This window comes from Equus asinus, chromosome 21 (assembly GCF_041296235.1).
Source record: "Equus asinus isolate D_3611 breed Donkey chromosome 21, EquAss-T2T_v2, whole genome shotgun sequence".
Lineage (NCBI taxonomy): Eukaryota > Metazoa > Chordata > Mammalia > Perissodactyla > Equidae > Equus > Equus asinus.
Window position 1 is genome coordinate 24,279,409 of NC_091810.1, and position 23,151 is coordinate 24,302,559.

The following is a 23,151-nucleotide window of genomic DNA, read 5'->3' on the forward strand; positions in this document are numbered from 1 at the left end:
GATTTCTGTACTTTGTTCTCACAGACGATAACTGTCTTTGGGTGAGAACAGTCCTTCTGGGTCTTCTCTAGAATCAAAACTTATGCCCAGGCTGCTCCAAGCTGTAACAATAGGAAACCTCTCTGGTTTATTCATCACCTGATTGATTGTTTCCATGCAGTTGAACCGCCTACAGGCACGGTCCTCTCACTGTCCTCCGCCGCAGACGCTGCCTGACATGCTGATCTGTCGAGATTTGCAGGAAATATGAGAACTCGTTTATTCACTTATTCTCAGGCTGAAGTGTAGGGTAGGCTGCAAACCTGACCTCTGGTAGAAGACAAACCAGCGTGGCAGGCTGGTGGAATTAGAGGGCGGGAGCTAACAAATATCGGGCGCCTCTGTCTCAGGCACTGCGCAGGTCCCGCCCCTGCCCTCTAATTGGGGTCTCCAAATCCGCCCCTCCGCAATTCAGCCCATCCTCCACCCTGCCCCCAAATGCAAACCTGACCACAGGACTCATTGCTTTGGGGAAGGTGAAAATTCTGGGTTCCCTGCAGCCTCCCCCCAGCCGGTTTCACCTTCACTCCCTGACCTCCAGCCCACTGGGTCCCTCCTGCCTCGGGGCTCTTGCATACTGTTCCCGCTACCCTCTCCCCTCCCCCACATACACCCCCTTCCCATAGTTGACTCCTAGTAATGCTTCAGATATCATTTCCTGAGGGCAATTTCTTTGACTTCCGTCCCCAGACAGATCAGCTCCTCCAGTTCGAGGCTTATAGCTCCCTGGACTTTCTCTTTAGGGCATTCATCATTTACGACATATGCTCGCATGTCTATTTAATCACGTCTGTTCTGTTATTCTCACTAGATTGTAGGTTCTGGGGGAGGATAGACATGGCTGTTTTGTTCACCGTAGTGTGTCTGCAACACCTAACACTGCTCTGTAACATAGTCACCACTCAACAAAGATCTCATGAGGGGTAATTAACTTCGTGATCACAGGTGGTAGGGGGCAGTGAGCAGCGTCTTTATCCTAGATCTGGTCTGAATTTTCCTCTCCGCAAAGGCCAGTGCAAGTCAATATTCTCATGTCAGATGCTTTCATTTATTTATCTATCTGGATAGGCTATAACTTGATTGTCACCCTTCTGTCACAGCAGCACATGCGAGGTCATGAGGGTCACACTGCCTGAGCAGTCAGATTGGAAAGTTCTAAGGTGGGGCCCAGTGATCTGCATTTTGAGAAACACCCCAGAGTGGGCCCATCTTGAAAAACCCTGTCCCAGCCGCTCACACTGCTCCATCCCCATCCCATAACCAACCTGACCTCAGAAACCTCTTCTCTGGGTGCAGCGGAGCCCTGGGTTCGCCAGCCTGGATCCTGGGTGCAGGCCTAAGCACTATTTGTCAAGTCATGCTGTGGCAGGCGTCCCACATATAAAGTGGAGGAAGATAGGCATGGATGCTAGCTCAGGGCCAGTCTTCCTTAGCAAAAAGAGGATTGACGGCAGATGTTAGCTCAGGGCTAATCTTCATCAAAAAAAAAAAAAGAAGAAACCTCTTCTCCACTTCAGCACCTCTGTATTGTCAGCATTCTGCCCTGCATTAGTTTCCTTTTGCCACTGTAACAAATTACCACAAACGGGTGGCTCAAAAGGACATGAACTTATTATCTTACAGTTCTGGAGGTCAGAAGTCCAAAATCAGTCTCAGTGGGCTGAAACCAAGCTGTTGAAGAGCTGTGCTCCTTCTGGAGGCTCCATTTCCTTGCCTTTTCCAGCTTCTAGAAGGCTGCTGTGTTCGTTGGCTTAAAGGTCCCACGTCACCGGATCTCTGCCTCTTTTATCACATGTTCTTCTCTGACTCTGGCCCTCCCGCATCCTTCTTGTGAGGACCCTAGTTTTTACACTGAGGCACCCAGATATTGCAGGATAATTTTCCATCTCGAGATCCTTAATTTAACACATCTGCAAAGTCCCTTTTGCCACATAAAGCAACATCTTCACCAGTCCCTGGGATTAGGATGCAGACATCTTTGGAGGACCATCATTCTGCCTAGCACACACCCCAATGCCCGCCTCTTCACTCCTTCTTTCCTGCTTATTTCTAGGCAATAAATGCCTTACATTTGCCAAGGCTTACACCATACCCTCCTCCCTTCTGCTCTTCACCTCCTCCCACTCTGCCTGTCCCACCTATAGTCAAATAATGCCTCTCATTATTTTCAACTGTCGTGATTAAGTTCTTTCCGGAGACAGACTGGTCTGGGTTTGAATTCCCAGCTCTGCTGCTTCCATGCTGTGTAGGCTTAGTCACGGAACTTCAATTCTCTGGTTCCATTTCTGTGGATTTACAAATGTCCACCTTTGGGGTTGTTGGGAGGATTAACTGAAACAATGGATGGAAAGTGTCTCTCCAAGGGCCTGGCAGATGGAAAAGCATTCAGCTAAGGTAGGTTATGGCAATCATTATCTTCAAGGTCTCCCCCTTTCTTCTGTCCTAGCTTGAGGTCTGGAGTCTACACTGCTTTTAAAAATGGTCGGCTTCTCTCTGGAAGCCATACTCTAATAGCATATACCATGGCTGGATAAACTAGACTTTACTGTCAGTCTTTTCTGTGTTGAATTCAGTCCAACGATTGTCTATCAACACCCCCCCACACGCACGCTCGGGGTTATTCACTGAGTATACAAAGGTGAGTGAGGCATGGTTCCTGCCCTCAGCAGACATTCCACAGAGCTGGGCGATGGAATATATAAGAATAAAATTTCAAAATAAAGTGACAAATGCCATAGTTGCCTGGAGAGATCAGGAAAGATTTCTGGATAAAGGGAATACTTGAGCGAGGTAGGAAATACTTTTGCAGGAAAAGGATTATGGCTCTTTGTATTCATGGATTATATCACTGCCCGAGGCATTGGGCCAAACTCTATCATCAGCAAGATTTATGCTTGAGTGTTTCAGAATAATAAGAGCTTCACCACTCTGTTCTTTCAAGCCCAAACCTGGCACGGAGAGAGCTTGTGGTGGGGGCCTGGCTAATCCCAGGATACGCTGCTTTTCCAGGGGCAGGCCTGATATAAATTTCAAACAGCACAGTCAGTTTGCTTGATTGGAATATGGTGGCTGCCCAGGCGTCTTCAGCCAGCACTGACAGGCTCCTGCCGACAGGAAAATGGCCACGTGATAAAGCATAAAGAACACCAGGCTGGGCTATAAATCAGTGGCTCTCTGACTTTTTAGAACCTGACTCATTCCAGCAGAGCAAAAGCCCTACCTCTACCCATCCTATGCATTCCTGTTTCCCAGAGCAAAAGAACTCTGTGATGGCTAAGCAATAAAATCTCTGAAAATGCCTCAGTCAACCAACGTAATGACCAACAAAAGCAAATCCCAACATAATTTCTCAACTATATTAATTAATGCATCAATAAGAGAAACAATCCAAAACCAAGACCAACTGTAAACAGAACTGATGCTGTGCATTTGATACAGCCCCCTGCCAGGAAGTCGTGGGAATCCCCGCGCTTCTTGCTTGCACATTCTCAGTAGAAGCTTTGCAATATTGCCAGTGCTCTGGGTGGCTGTCAGACCTCTTGACATTAAAAGACTTGAAAATTAAAGTCTTTAGCAAACTCTAATAATGCCCTAATTTTAGTTTATGAAAACCAAGTTTTAGTTACACATATTTTTAAACTTTATTAATAAATAGTCCTTGGTTGTGCATTAAAATGAAGATCTATGAGCTGTATCTACTATCTCCAAAGAAAAGACGTACATTTACAGTCTATCCAGGAAGACTGCTGTCGCCTACCGTGGACTCAAAGCCATACCCTGAGTAACACTACGCCATTGTGAAACCAACACGGTTCCCTGTCTCCAAGCCCCCTCTACTTGGTTCTCTTCGTCCTCTGTCTTGGGGGAAGCTGAAGGGTGTCACGCAGAACTACAAGAAGCAAGAAGAAGGCTGCAAATCTATCGTAAGAGGAGGAACCTGGAGGTAGATCCAGGCAGCGGGGAGACTGGATCAAGTGGATAGGACAAAGTTTAAGGAACACACGGGGAGCTAAGATCTCAGGAGACTTGAATTCACAGAGTCATAGTAAATGAAAGCTCGTTAGGACCTAGAAAGTTTGTCAGCCCAAACCTCCCATTTCATTGGGAAAAGTGATTTATGATCGTAAAAAAACAGATGAAAACTCCTACCTCTCAAGATTGCTGTACATTCAGTGAAAGGATACATGCAAAGCACATGTATCGATTTTGGATCAGAGTAAGTGTTTAACAAATGTTTGCTCATTCGTGAGTGACAGAACCAGAGCTAAGTCTTCTAATTTAGAGGAAGTGTTCTGTCAGGCTGCCAGGAATCCCGAGCATACAGGAAATTTATAATAAAACCATGGCAATCTTGAGAGGATGGTCCTGGGCCCAAGCTCTGGTCCACTCAGAGGGATTTTCTTTGCTCCCGTTTGGATAGCAGTGAATCTCAAGCTCAGTATAAGACTCCGTCCAGGGAAGTAATTCTTTATATACTATACTTCCATGGCAGGAAGTTCTTCTCTATAGCATTTGCCAGTTGTGGCTTATGCTATCATTAACGTATATTTTATCTCAACTACTATTGTGACCCCTTTGGAAAAAAAAAATACACCTCCTTTTATTGTTTTTTTAATTGTGAAAGTACTTAATTACAATTATGTTTGCTCATAAATTACTTATAATTATGACATCTTGGAAAAATAGGTTTTAGAAGCCAGTGGGAGAAAAAGATCTCAGTGTCCAGAGGCAACCACTATTTCAGAATATTTCATTATTTTGGTTGTATATTATTTTGTCTGTGAATTTTTTTCCATATATATCAGTCAGGATTTCAGTAACAAACAGAAACTGACCTTGGCTCATTTAAGCAGAGAAATAATTCATCAGGAAGATATCAGATAACTTACAAAATATTGGACATTTTACTTGTTTCTACCTTGCTTGTATTAAATAATGCTGACATGAACATCTTTGTGCATAAATTTTAGTGTGCTCTTTGAGTTATTTCCACAGGGTAGATTTCTAGATGTAAAGACTAAAGGTGAGTCCCTATTCTTGGGTGCTTAATTTTGATTAAGCTCTTGGATGGCTAGTATAAGACTAGAAGTAACTTTTCTGAAGGAAGATAAGTGAGTGATAAATCCCTTCAGTGCTTGCATATGTGAGATGCTTGCAGTAAAAGGCCCACCAACTGCTCGTTGATCAAATTGTGGTTGGTGCTGCAGCTGAATGCAGAGCTCTGATGTCACTGTTGAAACCAGGACAATTGAAAGAGAAGCTTCCATGTGCTGTGGCTGCCACTGCCACACCAACTAGCCCTGTGTCAGTGCTGAATCCAGCAGTTTGAAAGAGTGTGGCTGAGGCCAACCTTCTACTTAGTGCTTCTCTTCTTAGCAGGTCCCTGCATCCCTTATAGAAATGTGTCTCCTCCTTCTCCAGCAACCATCACGGTTCACATATCATAGTTTCTCTTGAGAAAAAAAAATATATAATGTGGCCTCCTGCACTGTAACCCTGTCATGTTGTTTATAAGCCTGCCTCCCCCACTTCCACCTTCAAAGTATAACCCAGCCAAGGGCAGAGATTGCATTTTAGTCATGTTTTTTCACGACTAGCTCATTTTATCTTCATTCTCCAAGTTGAATCTAAGCTCCATGAGGACAGGCACTTCCATTGGTTTTCTTTCCCTGTCAGTTTCCCCGGTTCCTATAACAACACCTGGCACATAGTAGACGTGCAGTGAATATGTTTATTAACCTAAGTTGAGGAACAGCCAAATAATTCAGAGTCTAGAGTCTTCACTTGATTTTGTCTCTTAGCACATCTGGTTCTGTTCTCAGTTCTGGCCCTGGCTTGCAAAGCGTCTTAGCCTTTTTCTATATATTGGCTTTCCAGTTGGCACCTCTACTGAAACACATTATTAGACTGTCTTTTCTCCACCTTTCTATTTTTCATAATTGAAAGCCACATTAATCATGCATCCATTAATAACTTCATATGATATGTCTTTCCCAAGTAACACCTAGGTTCTAAATTTTTCTGCTTCTTCATAATACAAATGGTAAACTAATGTCAGTTGGATCCAAGGATCTACTTACTGAAATTTGGGGACCCAAATCCTCTTCATAATTTTGGAATTATACTTATTCACACCCTAATTTGATCGATTTTACCTTTCTCTTCTTATTTCCCTCATGAGTTGCTGGACCTTCTCATATAGTATAGACGTGATGAAATACAATATGTTGGTTACATCTGAATTTGGTCATTGTGCTGGTCTCTTATTTTTAAGCCAGTGGCTTATGAAGTTAATCAGTTCCTGGACATTGGGTAGCATCACATCATTTCAGAACTGTCTAGGACTTGTCGAACTGTGGACCCCCCTCAAGTGTAGAAGGGTGATGAGAGCTAAAATCATTAACCTTACCAGTTGCACTTTCACTTGTTATATTTATTTATTCATGCATCCATGTAAAATTTCATTTGAGTCAAAGTATTCTGAAGCGTATAGGTATGTGTATGAATCTATGTGCGTATACATATATATCCATCCATAGATGCACACACACATACAGGGAAACCTCTGAGTTAGTTCCACCCTGTTGCAGACATTACTAATGCAAACAAAATACAGAATATTATTCTTCCCTGACCCCCTGACATGAGGCTTGGCACCAGGATTCACTTTGGCCGGTGAAATATGAATGGAGGTTATGTGCATCACTTGCAGGCAGAAGCATTTAAGAGGCAGTGCTCAGGGGGCTGGCCCCGTGGCCGAGTGGCTAAGTTCGCGTGCTCCGCTGCAGGTGGCCCAGTGTTTTGGTTCGAATCCTGGGCGCGGACATGGCACTGCTCATCAAACCACGCTGAGGCAGCGTCCCACATGCCACAACTAGAAGGACCCACAATGAAGAATATACAACTGTGTACCAGGGGGCTTTGGGGAGAAAAAGGAAAAAAATAAAATCTTTAAAAAAAAAAAAGAGGCAGTGCTCAGTTCTCCAAGCTCTTTTCTTTGACCATGGCAATCAGCAATTGTAGAAGCATGTACTGATATGGAGGTGCCACACCATTGAAGCAACCTAGACTCAGGATCCATCTCAGAGAGTCATCAAACCCATAGCAGACTTGATTTGAACAAAAAATACATCATTGTGTTAAGCCACTGAGATTTTGTTACTATAGCAAAACCTCAAGCATCCTGGCCATTGTAAACCCCTACACACAAGACCAAGAATACAAGGCCAAGGGGAAGACATTGAAACAGCCCAGCCGTGACTCAAGATCAAAGCAATGACTGGAACCTAGGACTCCTCCCTCCTTGCTTTGTGTTCATCTCTCTGCAATACTCTGTACCCCTTTGCTGCCTTAACTACAGTGGAAACATCACGTGGCATCAGAAAAAGCTACTAGGTCATGAAAACAGTTTTGTACACAAGTTTAAAACCATGAATTGCCCAACATTTTACTATCTTGTAAAATCTTCCCTACTTTACCTGTCAAGTGAGAGATGGATGAGATGGCAGGAAGTCTCAGTAAATTGCAACACTAAGTATCGTCACAAATAATCATTTTTGCAAATAATCCAACATGCTTGGGACTTGAATAGGCTCTGCTGTACCTGAAAATATTACCGTAGCAGTGAAAGATGTATATAAAGGTATTTTTCAAGCCCTAAATTATTCATCATATTACTGAAATATGAAAGTGAGTGGTTAATAAAATTGTCAACATTTTGAAGGGGCTATGAAATATTCTTACTACATCTGGTTTTATGTCTGCTCACAGAGCAGGTCCGTGTTCTCACCCCTCTAGGTCTGCATAAAGCAGACATGATCTATCTTTCATTGCCTTGTAACTCTAGGATTTACAGGATAATAGATGCTGAAATACACATCCCATGACAAACGCTGCCAGACCCAGCCCTGGAAGCTGAGAAGTAGACTAAAGAAAAGATGGCATTGCTGGATATATTATTACTTTTCCTGATATTCAGGTTGCCAAAAAATTAAAAATATTTCTCCACTTGGACAAGTTCAGAAAACTGTTTATGGCTTCTGGAGACTAGAAACATGAGAATTACTATAATCTTATTCTAAAGATCTTTGTGTGGGGGTGTGTGTGTGTGTGTGTGTGTGAGAGAGAGAGAGAGAGAGAGAGAGAGAAGATTCTCCCTGAGCTAATGTCCATTGCCAATCCTCCCCTTTTTTTGCTTGAGGAAGATTGGCCCTGAGCTAATATCTATGCCAATCTTTCTGTACTTTGTATACGGGTAGCCTCCATAGCATGGCTGATGAGTGGAGTAAGTCCATGCCAGGGATCCAAACTCATGAACCTGGGCCGCCCAAGCAGAGCATGAGGAACCTGAAGATTTTTAAAGTTAATGACAGCACAACTAGAATAGTTCAAAAAAAGTCATGAAAATGATCCCCTTTATGAATGAATCACAGAGCTACAGAGAATTGACAGTCCCTAACCCTGACCCTTTATTGTCAAGGGAGGCTAAACATGAATGTGACTCCTCAAACAGATGGTAGTCTAAGCCCACAAAGCTCTGGCACAATGCTCTAAGCACCTTTGCAGGTCATGTAATTATATAATTCAATGTCCAAACTCACACACTTGGGAGAGTGGAATGGGGTGGTCAGTGCTCTGGTTGTAATTTCTCTGATACACCAGACGCATATCAGAGCTGTCCTGGGTCAATCAGGATACAGTGTCACTCTGTCTACACACATTCATACAAGAGGTTACAAACACAATGCCACCCAGATCCAGGCAGGTAACACACTGGCTAGTTGGGGTCTCTGGCCAACAGTAACTGCCCATCTAAAAGGGGTGGCTGCCACTTAGTTCAAGACAATTGCTCCCATTCATGAATCTCACCTACAATTCCCTCCCATGTTTAAAAAGAAATCAATATTTGAATGTGTACTCTTCAATTTCCAAATGTTGTCAGTTCAAAAACTCAGAATACCACAAAGACCAAACAAATCCTCATAACTCTAGCTGGGAGGTCACCAGTTTTTGACCTCTGTCTTAAGAGTGGTAGAGAGAACTGCCACACTGAAAGAGGAGAGGGCTCTTGGAACAAGGCGAATCTTTCAGTTATCGGTGCTTTTGCACCAAGGGTAGAGAATAGGAAGATTTATGCAGTTCCAAAATTAGTGAATTAATCTCTTAATTAAAAATTATAACAGAATATGTCTACAAGTACATCTAGCTTTGCTTTTTCTAAAACCCATGATTTCCTTTCAAAAGGACTTTGGCTGTTTGGCTGGTTCTATCCATCAAACCAATATGGAGCTTAATCTTCATGCCTGCAGGAGTGAGCAGGAATAAAATCTTTCCTTTAACCATGGACGAAAATCTTTTCTAGATGTTGTTCTCCCTTCTCTCTATTCTCCATGGCAGCCAAGCAGACTTTCTCTATGTCACATCAGCCAGAACTGTGTCCTGGCTGCCACCACTAGCTGCAAAGGATTATGGGGAAGGGGAGTGGGCTATGATGGGCTTAGTGCAAACATGACCCCAGGGGGCTGGCACACCGTTGCCTCAAACAAAATGAAGGTTCTTAGCAAGGAAGAGGAGAGGAATTGATGTTGGGCCAACCAACAGTGGCTGCCATAATTGGGCAATTCATTCATTCGATAATCATTTTTTGAGCACTTATTAAGTGGCAAGGCCTGTGCTAGGCCGTTGGGACACATGAGTAGACAAAAGAGGCAGAGATCACTGACCTCCCCACTAAGCTTACATTCTTAGAGGGGGAAGGATAATGTTAAAAATTAAGCCTCATAGTATTTTAGAAGTTCATAAATGCTTTACAGGAAAATAAAGCAGCGAAGGAAGATAGAGGGTGATGGGACCAGGCGTGGAGTCGTAAACTGATGTTGGGTAGTCTGGGAATGACTTCCTAGGGAGGGGCATTTGATCAAAGACCTGGAAGGTATAAGAGAACAAGTCATGCCTCTACGTGGGGGAAGAGCATTCCAGGCAAAGGGAAAGGCCAGTGCAAAGGCCCTGAGGTGGGAGTGGCCCCCATTTGGTTGTGGAACACAAAGGCCACAGTCAAAGGAGAGGAATGAGAGCCTAGAGAATAGTAGCGAAGGGAAGTCAGAAAGGGGTGTGGGGGCACACTGTGCATTAGCAAGGCCTTGTGGGCCACTGCAAGGATGAACACAGCGAGATGGGGAGTGAAGGAAGGATTCTGAGCAGCGGAGTCCTGTGATTGTGTTTGTGCTTTAACAGGATGACTCTGGCTGCTTTGTTGAAAATGAACTGTAGGGGCCAACGGTGAGAAAGCAGTCCTGAGGCTATTGCAATAATCCAGGCAAGAGAGAATTGACTGCACAGAGCAAGGTAGTAGCATTCTTCAACACATTAAAAAATAGAGAGAGAGCACACAAAAAATAGAAGGGAGCCAGAAATGTCTCTTCCCAGTATGTGTGTCCCTTGCTGCTAATACAGTATAGAAGCCAGAAATTGAAAGAGCAGCGGGCTTTTTTATTCACATTTTCTCTCATCTAATGCTAGCCTTAATTATGTACTATTAAAGTTAATTGAGCAATGAGGCAATGATCTATGAACCTGTATATTTCCTTTCCCTCTGGTTCAAAGAGCTTGTCAATGGACACATTTCACACGAGCAAGGAGAAATGTGAGGAACTCAGTATGATACCTTGTTTCAGGATAAAGTTACCGAATTAAAAATAAATGATCACGCTTCCCTTTTCGGTTTTAATAACCAAGGCTTAATCCAAGAAACCTGCTTGCTTAGAAGTTTTTGTTCAATGACCGTTTGTTGTTATCCCTATTGAAAGATGTGGCTATGGGTGACTGGGTAGACTAGAGGCATGAAACGAAGGAGGGAGCAGATGGTGACTGTGAATGGAGGGGAGAAAAAGGAGGAGAATGGGGAGTAAAAGATATGCAGATGGTAGCATCAGTGACCCTGGAGCAGTGCACAAAAGAAGAAAGAAAGCGTGAATGCTTTTCCATCCACATCTGCTGACCCCGCCAGGCTTACAGCTGTCCTTTCTTGTCCACAGCGTTCTTGGTTGACCCAGGGTGCAGACCACAATTCTGGTGCTACCTCTGGGGAGGACCACAGGGAGGTCAGAGCTTCCCTGTTTAGTGGCCAGATGCTTGCTGTGTAAAGAAACTTCTGCTGCAGGTAAGCAGTTCATTGAAATTCTATAAGCTATAGTAAGATTAATAATGCTATGGCATAAAACCTGTGGATATAGGTATGTTTGCTTTCACCCTCTTTCTTTCTCTCTCTCTCTCTCTCACACACACACACACACACACACACACACACGCCAATTCCTCATCATTCTATCCTGCATTTTCCTTTCTGCCATTCTGGCATAGAATCGTCCTTCAACTGACTGGAGTGATCATCTTAACTCCACTAACCCATGACGATAATGTATCATATGTAACTGTTATTAACCTGATTGTAAAAGGTGATGCTATCATTAATATTTCAGACATTATTAACAAACAAATCCAGGACGCTATTTGGCCTTCTCACTTTGCAAATGGGTAAACTGAGGCCTGAGGCCATAAATGACTTGACGTAGGTCACAGAGTGATTCAGGGACAGAAGGCAGAATGCCTTCAGGAGCCTCACTCACTGGGAAGTTTTTTTTTTTTTTTGAGGAAGATTAGCCCTGAGCTAACTACTGCCAATCCTCCTCTTTTTGCTGAGGAAGCCGGCCCTGAGCTAACATCCGTGCCCATCTTCCTCTACTTTATACGTAGGACACCTACCGCAGCATGGCTTTTGCCAAGTGATGTCGTGTCCGCACCTGGATCCAAATTGGCGAACCCAAACCGCGGAGAAGCGGGATGCGTGAACTTAACTGCTGCGCCACCGGGCCAGCCCCTTTTTTGCTTTTTTTTTGTTTTTAAAGATTGGCACCTGAGCTAAAAACTGTTGCCAATCTTGGGGGGGGGGGGGGGGTGGTTTCCCACTTTATCTGCCCAAATCCCTCCAGCGCATAGTTGTATATTTTAGTTGTGGGTCCTTCTAGTTGTGGGTCCTTCTAGTTGTGGCATGTGGGATGCCTCCTCAACGTGGCCTGACAAGTGGTGCCATGTCTGCGCCCAGGATCCCAAACGGCGAAACCCTGGGCCGCCGCAGCCAAGCGTGTGAACTTAACCACTTGGCGGGCCAGCCCCACTCACTGGGAAGTTTTGAGGTTTTAACTTTTCAGTGAGATAAATTTTCTGAGCAGTTTTAAAATCTGATTCATTGTTGTTTTCTCCAGAGCAACGCTGCTGCATCCTCTCTCCCTTCCCCTCCCCACCGTGTTTAGATATTTTATTTAAAGATTTTTCAGTTTTCCTCCTTTGCTGAAAAAAATGATTTTGAAAAGACACAAAACTTTTGTCCATCATCCAAAACAAAAATCTTACCAGTCGCAACCCCACCACGGTAACAGAATTATGTTCATTTCTGCCTACCTTAGTCTTTTTGCCATATAAGGATTTATTTTTACTTAGTTGAAGCCATAATGAGTAGACTATTGCATAGTCTCACAATGTTATTTACCAATCAGCGGCCTTTTTCTATTATGTGTAACCATCATTTCAAGTATTTGCCTCTGATTAATATATGTTAATCTTGGAATATATATGGAAACCACTGAAAATTGTTGAAAGGAAAATCAGCTATAATCCAGCTACCCTCGGAATAACTGATGCATTTTCCCAGTCTTCATATATATAGTTGTTCTTTTAAGAATTGGAGCTAACGCTGTATAAACGGGTTTCTATTTGCTCCCCGACCGTTCGTTAAGAGCGAGGTGGAGACAAAAATCTGAGCCTCAGTTTCCGCCCGTGTAAAATGTCACGCCAGGGCCTGGAACAAGGCGAGGACTGAGTAACGTGCGGGGCTGCATGAAGTCTCGGGGGAGAAGGACAGCATTGGGTCCCCGCAGCCCATTGGTCCCGCCGCCTGGGCCGGCACGCTGTCCGCCCCGCGGGCGCCGCGAGAGGGCGCTGTGGCCCCCGTGCGCGGCGGCGGCGGCGCGGCGCGGACCCTCCCCCGGCGTCCGGGCGCCGCCCTGTCCCAGCCTCCTCTGCGGGTAAACAGACATGGCCGACGAGGGAGACCCGCAGGACGGTGCGCGGAACATGGGCAACCATCTGCCGCTCCTGCCTGGTAACTGCCCGGGGCTGGTCCCGGCAGCGGGAGGGGGCGAGGGTCGAGCCGCGAGTAGCGCGGTGGGGCCGGGGACGCGGGCCGCGGGGGGGGGCGCTGAGGCCGGCGGGGCCGCCCTGGGAGACGGGAGCACGGCAGGCCCCTGTCCAGCGACCGAGTCACGGCGCATCTCTTCCCGGCTCGGTCTCCCCCTGGCTAGGGGCGAGGAGGGTGTTTGCTCCCAAGGGCAAGGTCCCGTCCTCTCCATCCTCGGTATGTCTAGAACTTGGTTTCAAGGAAATGATGTGAAACTAGGGGCTGGGGGGACCGGGCCAGGTTAGCAGCCGTTGCTTTTCCTGGACTTCTTCCTTTTGAGAAGAGTGACAGCTAACATGTACTGAGCACTTACCACGTCACGGGCCCTGCAGTAAGCGCTTTGCGTGCATTTCTCCGTTTCATTCTCCCCACCTCACTCTTCTGATCCCGATTTAGTTAGGTGAGAAATGGGTTGGCAGAGTAAATCAGTGACTTGTCCAAGGTCACGTAGGTGCAGAGCCGGAACTCCAACCAGAGTGCGTCTTTTTGGCATAACTGGTGTCTCTTTACCACTTCATTGCGAAGACAGTATTTGGTCTGTTTTTCTCAGGCAAGTAGTTCAAGCACGTGGTACAGTATGGTTACTTGGACTTAGGAGTGTGATGTTAAACTCGGTTTTCTCTTTCCTTTATGTTTTGTGAAAATTTAGACCTTGGCCTTATGTTGGAATACTGGGCAGAAAAAAACGCCTGGAATTATTGTACATACTCGTCCTGGAGTGCTATTGACGAGATGCTTTCCAAGAGGTGTATCAGCCAAACTGAGACTATTAGTTGAGTCCCTTCTCTGTATGCCAGGAAGTGTGTTAGGTGCTGTGGAGATGAAACGAGGTATGATACACAGTCTGGTACTTGAGGAGGTTTGTAATTTGTATGAGGCTCCTGAAAATATAACTAGCAGAAGGTACTTGATTTAGGGCCAGATGATCGAATGCTATTAGCGTCCTTTAGAGGGATTGGAGAAAAGCATTGTGAGGTGGGTCTGGAGGCATCCAAAAGCACATACTTAGGACAGGGTTGTGGAAGATAACGGCCTAGAGGTAGGTTGGGGATAGATCGGGTCTAAGTTGTTGGAGAGCTTGCATCTCTTGCCAGTGGAGTTGGGTTTTTCCCTCTGGACTGCCAAGAAATAATTGTGGGTTTCAAGCAGTTGCCTAAAGAAAGCTATGCTTGGAGGATTAATTTGTCCACTGGGAGTTGCATGGATTGGAGGAGAAAGAGACTGAATTCATGCCCAATCAGATAGAAGGGACTTTTTGTATAAAAATAAACCCGAGTCAGAGAGTCAGTGGTTGTTCCTGACCAGCCTAGCTGAATTGACATAAAGGTAAGTATGTCAACCTTCGACTGAGGAGCCGAGCTGTTTATTTCAGAGACATCAGCCCAACTCTGTATGTGCTAAATTCACTGTTTCCGGGAGGATACTGATGTTCTGGTTGGCATTCACATAGTGCTCCTGCATGAGGTGACTCATCAGACTTCATCCTCATGGTTCTGAATAGTCAGTGTTTGTTATGTTGGAAAAAATCAGGAGTGAGAGGGCCCAGAGAGGTTATTGATATAATAATAATGCTTTTCTAAATCATGTGAGTTTTATTTGTAAAGAAACATTGGATTGTTTATAAATCCACGTCATATGAGTTGTTTTGAAGAGTAATCCTCTTTAAGTGCTAAGGAAAGAGCTTGATATTTAAACTGCAAAGAATCTATCTTGGGGGCCAGCCCGGTGGCGCAGCAGTTAAGTGCACATGTTCTGCTTTCGTGGCATGGGGTTCACTGGTTCGAATCCCGGGTGCAGAGATGGCACAGCTTGGCAAGCCATGCTGTGGTAGGCATCCCACATATAAAGTAGAGGAAGATGGGCACGGATGTTAGCTCAGGGCCAGTCTTCCTCAGTGAAAAGAGGAGGATTGGCAGCAGTTACCTCAGGGCTAATCTTCCTTAAAAAAAAAAAAAAAGAGGGCTGGCCCCATGGCCGAGTGGTTAAGTTCGCGCGCTCCGCTGCAGGCGGCCCAGTGTTTCGTTAGTTCGAATCCTGGGCGCGGACATGGCACTGCTCATCGGACCACGCTGAGGCAGCGTCCCACATGCCACAACTAGAAGAACCCACAACGAAGAATACACAACTATGTACTGGGGGGCTTTGGGGAGAAAAAGGAAAAAATAAAATCTTTAAAAAAAAAAAGAAAGAAAGAAGAAAAACAATCTATCTTGTTCAAAGGAAACATTAATAGATAAGTAGCCAAGTAGGGGGAAGTGGATTTCAGTGGTACTGAGAAAGGCTACTATTTATAAGGAAATCATTTAGAGACTAGAAGTCAGAACAGTTAAAATGTAAATTTTAAAATTATGAATTCTAGCCTTTGAGCAAATAGTTGATCTTTTAACTTTCTGTAATGGAGCAATAAAGAGGGTCTCTCTGCATGCCAAGTGAAAGCCATACTGTCAGAATTGCAAATACAGGAAATTAGACTCAGAATCATCAGTTTAGATTTTTCTTTGTTAACTCTTGATGAAACGTCTATATTCTTAGGAAAAATTTCTATGGAGTGTTAGACCATTGGTCATTTGAATATAAGTTGAAATAATTACGTTCTTCTCTTTGACAAAGCCATATATCTAGGAATTCTTAAGAATTAATAGAAAGTCCAAGGCAATTACTGTGTTGAAAAACATTTATATTTTCTTGTCAGGGACCTAGCTGGAGGTAGTTTGAATAAATAATGAATTACACAAAGGATAATGACTATTTTGTAATGACATTTTATCTATTTAGAAGTTTATTTGGGGCATTTAAAAATACATGAAATATGAGGTCAAAATGAGATTCAGTAAATCTCTATTCATTTGCCTAGGCCAGAGTTTCTCAACCTCAGCACTTTTGACATTTTAGGCTGGAGAATTCTTTGTTGTGGGAGACTGTCCTGTACCTTGTAGGATGTTTGGTGCCATCCCTGACCTCCACCCACTAGATGCCAGTAGGACTCCCCTGGTTATAGCAACTCAAAATAGTTCCAGACATTTCCAAAAATCCCCTGAGGGGCAAAATCACCCCACCTTGAGAACTATTGATTTGCAATAGGAATTTTACCCATAGCTGGCATGAAAAGAACAGTCTCCCATTTAATAGAATAGCACCTATATAATGTAACTTTTTCTGACTTTCATCCCTATTATAAGTAACATCAGATTTTTAAAGTAGATTAGCTTAGTTTTCATAATTTAAAAATTGTGTGGAGAAAGCTAAGACATTTCTTTTAAAATATGTTTTATGTTTCATGTGAACTTTATTCTTAAATTTAAAATTCCAAAGCAAAATGTGTATGAAAATGATCACAGACATTTCATTTTTAAATAATGTAGTGACAGCCAGGGAGGTGATGTCACTGCTATGAAAATCTTTCTGTCAGTTAAAATTTTTCAATTTTAATTAATGTGTCTGCCTTCCTTCCTCCCTTTTTCCCTCCTTCCTTCCTATCTTTAGAACTTTTAAAAGTTGAGAGTTTGAAAGAATCTTAGGGATTGTCTTCTTCATGCCTGTCATTTTTCAGATAAGGAAACTAAGGTTTGATCCAGTGGAATGAGTTGTCTAAGGTGTCAAAATTAGTTACTGGCAAGGGAGAAGAGACAGATCTGCCACACAGAAGAATTTCAAATAACTTATGTAGATATTCCGCCTTCAATGGGGTGGGGCATAATTCCTCACCCCTTAAGTGTGAGCTGTGCCTAGTGACTTGCTTCCAAAGAGTATTGTGTGGAAAGGAGGAAAAACGTAACTTTACCGTGGAGAAACCTAACAAACACAACCTCAGCCAGGTGATCGAGGTCACCCTCAGTGGTGATAGGTCATATTGATAGTATGCACCCTTGATATGACATCACCCTAACAAACACAACCTCAGCCAGGTGATCGAGGTCACCCTCAATGGTGATAGGTCATATTGATAGTATGCACCCTTGATATGACGTCAGGAAAATGGCCGTTTACCTCTGTGACCTTCCTCCCCAAAGGGTATAACCTCCGTCTAATCATGAGAAGTACATCAAACAAATCCTAATTGAGAGACACAGTACAAAATGCCCGACCAGTATTCCTCAAAACTGTAAAGGCCATCAAAAACAAGGCAAGTGGGAGAAGCCGTCCCAGCCCAGAGGAAGCTAAGGACACATGACAACTAAATGTAACGTGGTGTCCTGAATAGGACACTGCAGCAGAAAAGGATAGTGAGGAAAAACTAAGGAAATTCAAATAAAATGTGGAGTTTAGTTAATAGTAATGTACCAACACTGATTCCTTAGTTGCTACAAATGTACCATACTGCTATAAGATGTGGACTTAGGGGAAAATGGATATGACGTACACAGGAACTGTCTGTACTGTCTTTGCAACTTTTTTGTAAATTTTAAATTATTCTAAAATAAAAGATTGGTTTAAAAGAAAGTCGTTGGTGGGAGAACCCAGCATAGACCTCAGCCCTCTGTCTGCCTCTTTGACAGTCCTGCAGAGATTACCAACTATGGGTGATATTTAGAAGAACTCTTCTGAAGGGCTCAGAATCCTCATGAAGGAATAATACATTTGCAAGAAAACATAGCTTTGACATTTTCATGCATCTGGTTTTTTTCTTATTCTACTTTTACAGCAGAGAGTGAGGAAGAAGATGAAATGGAAGTTGAAGACCAGGATAGCAAAGAAGCTAAAAAACCAAACATCATAAATTTTGACACCAGTCTGCCAACATCACATACAGTATGTAATTTAGTAGCAGATCTAATATAACAGATATATCCATTTAACTCTAGGTAAAAGTTCCTGAAAACAAGTGACTGATTTTAGCATTACTGTATATTACCTCACACCAGAAATTGTGAGTAAGGACATGTGCTATTTGCCAATGGATAAACACACTTAACTGTGGTTTTTAAGCAGTTTCATATTATGTCCTGGTGTAATTCTTTGAGGAATTGTCACCCTCCTTACGTTTTTGCTGGTAATGGAGCTACTAAAGTACTTCTTACTGTCTGTACTACTGGGTACCAGGGGGTTATTTAACATGCTAACATTTTATACTTGCCATTTGTGATATTTGCGTATAGAAGTGTTTCTTATCTTAGTCAAAATAAAATATTTTTAAATAAAAAATGTTCTTGAATTTGTATGTGAGAGATTTTTCACAAAGTATCAGAAATTCTACTTCTAAGAGTCAAAATTACACTTTCCTATGGGGTGCTGATACACCAAGTTTATTGTTTAAACGTTTGTACCCTTTGTTTATATGTCATTTGCTCTAATTTCTCTTTAGACTGTTGAGTTTGTATTTTTATTACATATCTATAGTGACACTGTATGTGTGTATGTTCTTGAATAGTACCTGGGCTCTGATATGGAAGAATTCCATGGCAGGACCTTGCATGATGATGACAGCTGCCAGGTGATTCCAGTTCTGCCGCAGGTGATGATGATCCTGATTCCTGGGCAGACCTTACCTCTTCAGCTTTTTCACCCTCAAGAAGTCAGTATGGTGCGGAATCTAATTCAGAAAGATAGAACCTTTGCAGTTCTTGCGTACAGGTAAAACATTAGAGTGAATTTGCTTAACATATTTTCTCTCGTGTATAGTCACAGCAGAGGTCAGTGTGAAAGCCAAAACCGATGATTGTTTTGCATGCATAGGAGATTGAGTCAGGTAGTGAGGTAAAAAATTGTGAGGAAAAGATTGAAAGGGCAAGTTGGAGTATTTTTGTTATTATTACGATCTAAATCAGACATTTACTTTCACACGCAATTGAACCATCTGGTATTTGAAATTTTTTAAATCATTAATATTTAGTGAAAAATGTTTCTAGAATCATATTTTCAAGAACTGTCTTTATTTAAAGAGAAAGAGGGCTTGGCTTTTACATTTGAATGTAAAGGATTACTTTTACAAAAGAATGACTTGTTCTTTCTCTCTCTCTGTCTCTCAAAATTCTTAAGTTGTCCCATTACATATCAGCGGTAAACTGAAGCTGAATTTCAAGTATCCTGTTGGCAGCTGGAGGCAATCTGTAGTAGAGGCAGGAAATGAATACAGGAAGTTCCCACCCCAGTAGGGTGCTGCTGAGAAGCAGCAGAAATGGTCCACGGAAGTAAAAGAATGTTTGGTTTGGGAAATGAGAGTTTAAACCCCTATCAAACCTACATCATTTTCAGTGACTAGAAATGTATTCTTTTCCTAAAAGTGCTCTAATTGTACTTCCTGAAGCCTCCTTATATATTCAAATTCCCCCATACGATTTTAAAATAAACAAAATTATTATAACTTTGGTGAGGTCTGATTACTATAAATTGTTTTCCCATGTGTATTGCTTTTGCCACCTTGCATATTTAAAAATTAAATGTTCAAAACTGTTTCCTTCTAAAATTTACCTTGGAAGTAATGTACAGGAAAGGGAAGCACAGTTCGGAACAACAGCAGAGATATATGCCTATCGAGAAGAACAGGACTTTGGAATTGAGATAGTGAAAGTGAAAGCAATCGGAAGACAAAGGTTCAAAGTCCTTGAGCTCAGAACACAGTCGGATGGGTAAGAAACACCATATCTCTTAAAGCTATGTATACATCTTAAAATGAACTGGGGTTCTTATATATTTTGTATTCTACTGGCCTTCCTCATTTGTAACTTGTAACTAGTTGTTCTTTTTCTCTTTGAAGGTATAGCCTAGTGGTTTCCAACTTTGCTGTGCATCAGAATCACCTGGACAGTTTTTAATACTGTAGAAGCTTGAGTTCCAATCTCATCTCCCATCCCTAGAGTGTGATTAGCCTGGGATGAGGCTGCAGCATCTTTTTTCATGATTTCCAGGTGATTCTAATGTCCCTCCAGGTTTGAGAACAGAAATGTAAACCCAAAAGGCAGTGTCATTTGGGGCATGGCTTCTTTGGGATTGAAGACCTCTCCTCAGAGTGACAAGGGGTGAAGAAGCCAGAGGCTTGTGAGCTTTCTGCTCATGGGGACAACTGTGGGGTTTACAGCATTCCTGTGATGTTTGAAAGCCATGTTGGTTATACCTGCCAACTGGTCCATCTGAGCTGTAGAAACCATTTACATTTAGTGCCTATCTCCAGTGAGAATTTTTAGCACTCATAAATGTATTACATACATAATAAAGTGATAGTAAATGCTTGTTGTCTCTGTAACTTATAAAGTTTAGAAAATCTGTGAGTATGCTGTTTTAGCATGGCTCTCATACTAACCTCATTTTAACAAATCCAGTTTACTTTATCCTCTTAAAAAAACAAACAAAGCATTTGTTCTGCTCATTGCATGTTAACTCTTATGGGATTGGGTCTCAACTCTGGCGCAGAAGAATCACCTGTGAAGTCTTAGAAAGATAAAGATTCTTGAGTTCTACCCAGTCCTAGGGAATTGGTTTCTTATCTATAGCCAGAGTCGAAAATCTCATCAGACCTCTGTTTTGCACAGGTAGTGTCTTCTGAACATATGGAAATTCAGAGTATTTTTTAAGATTTAAAAAATAATGTGAGCTGCATGAGGGCAAGAACTTTTTGTTTTGTTCACATAGTGGGCATTCATAAACATTACTGAATTATGAAAATATAGATGTGTCAGGCAACCCTTTGGAGCTAGAGGGAGCTTAGAAAAATGAGGGATGGAGGGGCCTCAGCCCTTAGGGGTTTTAAGTTCTTCCCTCCTGGTACTCCCCAGGAAGTTCACCGTGCAGACTCTCACAGCATTGAACACTTGTACTCTCATTATAGGATTCTGTGTCTGTCTCCCTCAATAGTTGAGCTGCTCAAGGACAATGACTAAGACTTGTTTATGTTCTACATTTAGGACCATAAATGTTACATAAATGAATGAAAGAATGTCTTCCTGAGGGCTCTGCATTGGGAGAATTAGCAAGGTGTTTTGTAACTGTGGATTTTACTAACAGTTCTATTTTTAAAGTACTTCCTATCCTCATGCTTGTACAATTTGATTATTTGTGAATACTGCATTCCACAAACCATAATGGAAAATTGACTTGGGGAAAAGTATATTTCTGAGACTGTCTTGACATTAGTGACTTTTGATTGTGGAAAAACTATTTTGAACACAAGATGGCAGTAGACCATTAACTCTGAAAACAAGGAATATATATTTAACTCTAGTAAAGATTAGCATCAAACTAATAGGACTGGACAAGACTTGGAAGGGGCACATTCTCTTGAGCATTCCAGAGACCCACGACTAAGAGCTCCCACAAATATGAGTCTGTCTTCATTTAAAAGGCCTCCATGGAGTGAGATTTCTCTGGCTCCACTGCCCCTCTGGTCCTGTAACTACCTTCACTAGAAATGGTGAGATGGAAGAAACCAAGGAGATAATTTGATGCAATCTCCTCTTTTTCCAAACAAGGAAACCAAGTACTCTTAAAGAGAGCAAGTGATTTGCCTAAAGTCATACAGCTAGTAAGCAAGAGCTGGTCAGTTCTAGGTCCCCTGACTTTCCAATCCAGCACTCTTTCCACTGTACCAAAATATCTCAATAGCACATTTGAAATGCAAGCCAGTTTCCTTTCTCCAGCACAGTAGTACCAGATAATAGTCATTTGTCTTTTATATAAATGACCCTTTATATATAAAAAGTATACTGCTACTCTCTGGCCTTTTCTAAGTTGTCTTTGTTTTTTTTTCTTTTCTCCCTGAAGCCCCAGTACATAGCTGTATATCCTAGTTATAGGTCATTCTAGTTATTCTACATGGGATGCTGCCACAGCATGGCTTGATAAGTGGTGCATAGGTCTGCACCCAGGATCTGAACCGGCGAACCCTGTCCGCCAAAGCAGAGTGCGCAAACTTAACCACTCAGCCATGGGGCCAGCCCTGTCTTTATTTCTTTAGTATCTCCTGAACACGTGGAATTTTTTTTTTGAAAATTAATGAAGAAATAGAAGTGTATCATTAAATCACTGTAGGACTCTTCAGAAAAGCTAGAGTATTTCTTAGCATGTAGAGAGGAAGTGAACATTAATACCCTATTTGAAATTAGAGAAGTCCTCTTACCTATCATAATTGAGACCAATGATTGTTAGTCAAAAAAGTTAATGAAAGCTGGAAATCATAAAAAGTTATATGTATATACCTTAAATATTTTAACTTAAAAGATATAGATGTACATTCATTTTTCACTTGATGGCCATACAAGATAACTTTGAATTGGTTCTGCAGATTGGAGATGGCAGTAGTCTTTCTTTCATAAACAGCTTTCACTGTGCATCATCTATCTACAGTTTATGCCTATAGTTTTTCTTTAAAGAGAGACTCAGTGATAATCACAAGTGCAGAATCCTTCCAGATTTGTGCAGTTTTTTCCTACTATTAGAATTTTCTGAACCTAATTTGAAAACATTTTTTATGGGTCAACCTAATATTCATTGAAGCAATTTTATTTTTGTACTCATATTTCATTGGTTTTTATAATATTTATAGAAATTAATGTAACTATAATCACAAAACAACTGCCATAAATAGGTTGGAAAGAAACAGAGCTAGCTTATGTTAAAAACAAAACTCAGCTGCAGAGAGAAGAACCAGGCCTGTGCGTGCATCAGTCCCTGGGCTTGTTTAACAAAAGTAACGGAGAGCATTGCTCGGTCCTACGGGGCGATTCAGACAGCTTGTACCGCAGACTAATTTTTAAACAGCAAACCAGTTTTTCAGTAACATTAATGTTTTTATCATAAGAAAATCTTATCTAATAGTTGGGTGAAACATAATTTTTAATTTAGTTACTGATGACCTTAAAGAAAAATCGGATTTCAAAAATTTCTATAGAATAGTATGTACTTTTGCTTTAAAAATATGATTATCAAGTATTTGTGTTCATGTGGTGAGG

At 42.2% G+C, this 23,151-nt stretch overlaps 1 protein-coding gene across 2 annotated transcripts in view; it reads left to right on the top strand.

The window, feature by feature from the left end:
• Positions 1-23,151, top strand: part of CRBN (cereblon) — a 79,372-nt gene that overhangs the window by 39,824 nt on the left and 16,397 nt on the right. Inside the window, exons 2-5 of one of the 2 annotated variants that reach the window (XM_070493663.1) lie at positions 11,073-11,197; positions 17,913-18,019; positions 18,639-18,841; positions 19,687-19,836. In XM_070493663.1, the coding sequence (XP_070349764.1) occupies positions 17,936-18,019; positions 18,639-18,841; positions 19,687-19,836 (437 nt within the window). In that variant the 5' untranslated portion in view covers positions 11,073-11,197; positions 17,913-17,935. Of the gene's footprint in view, positions 1-11,072; positions 11,198-13,061; positions 13,196-17,912; positions 18,020-18,638; positions 18,842-19,686; positions 19,837-23,151 lie in introns of those variants that run through there. The other variant, XM_014868361.3, reaches the window with a different exon arrangement.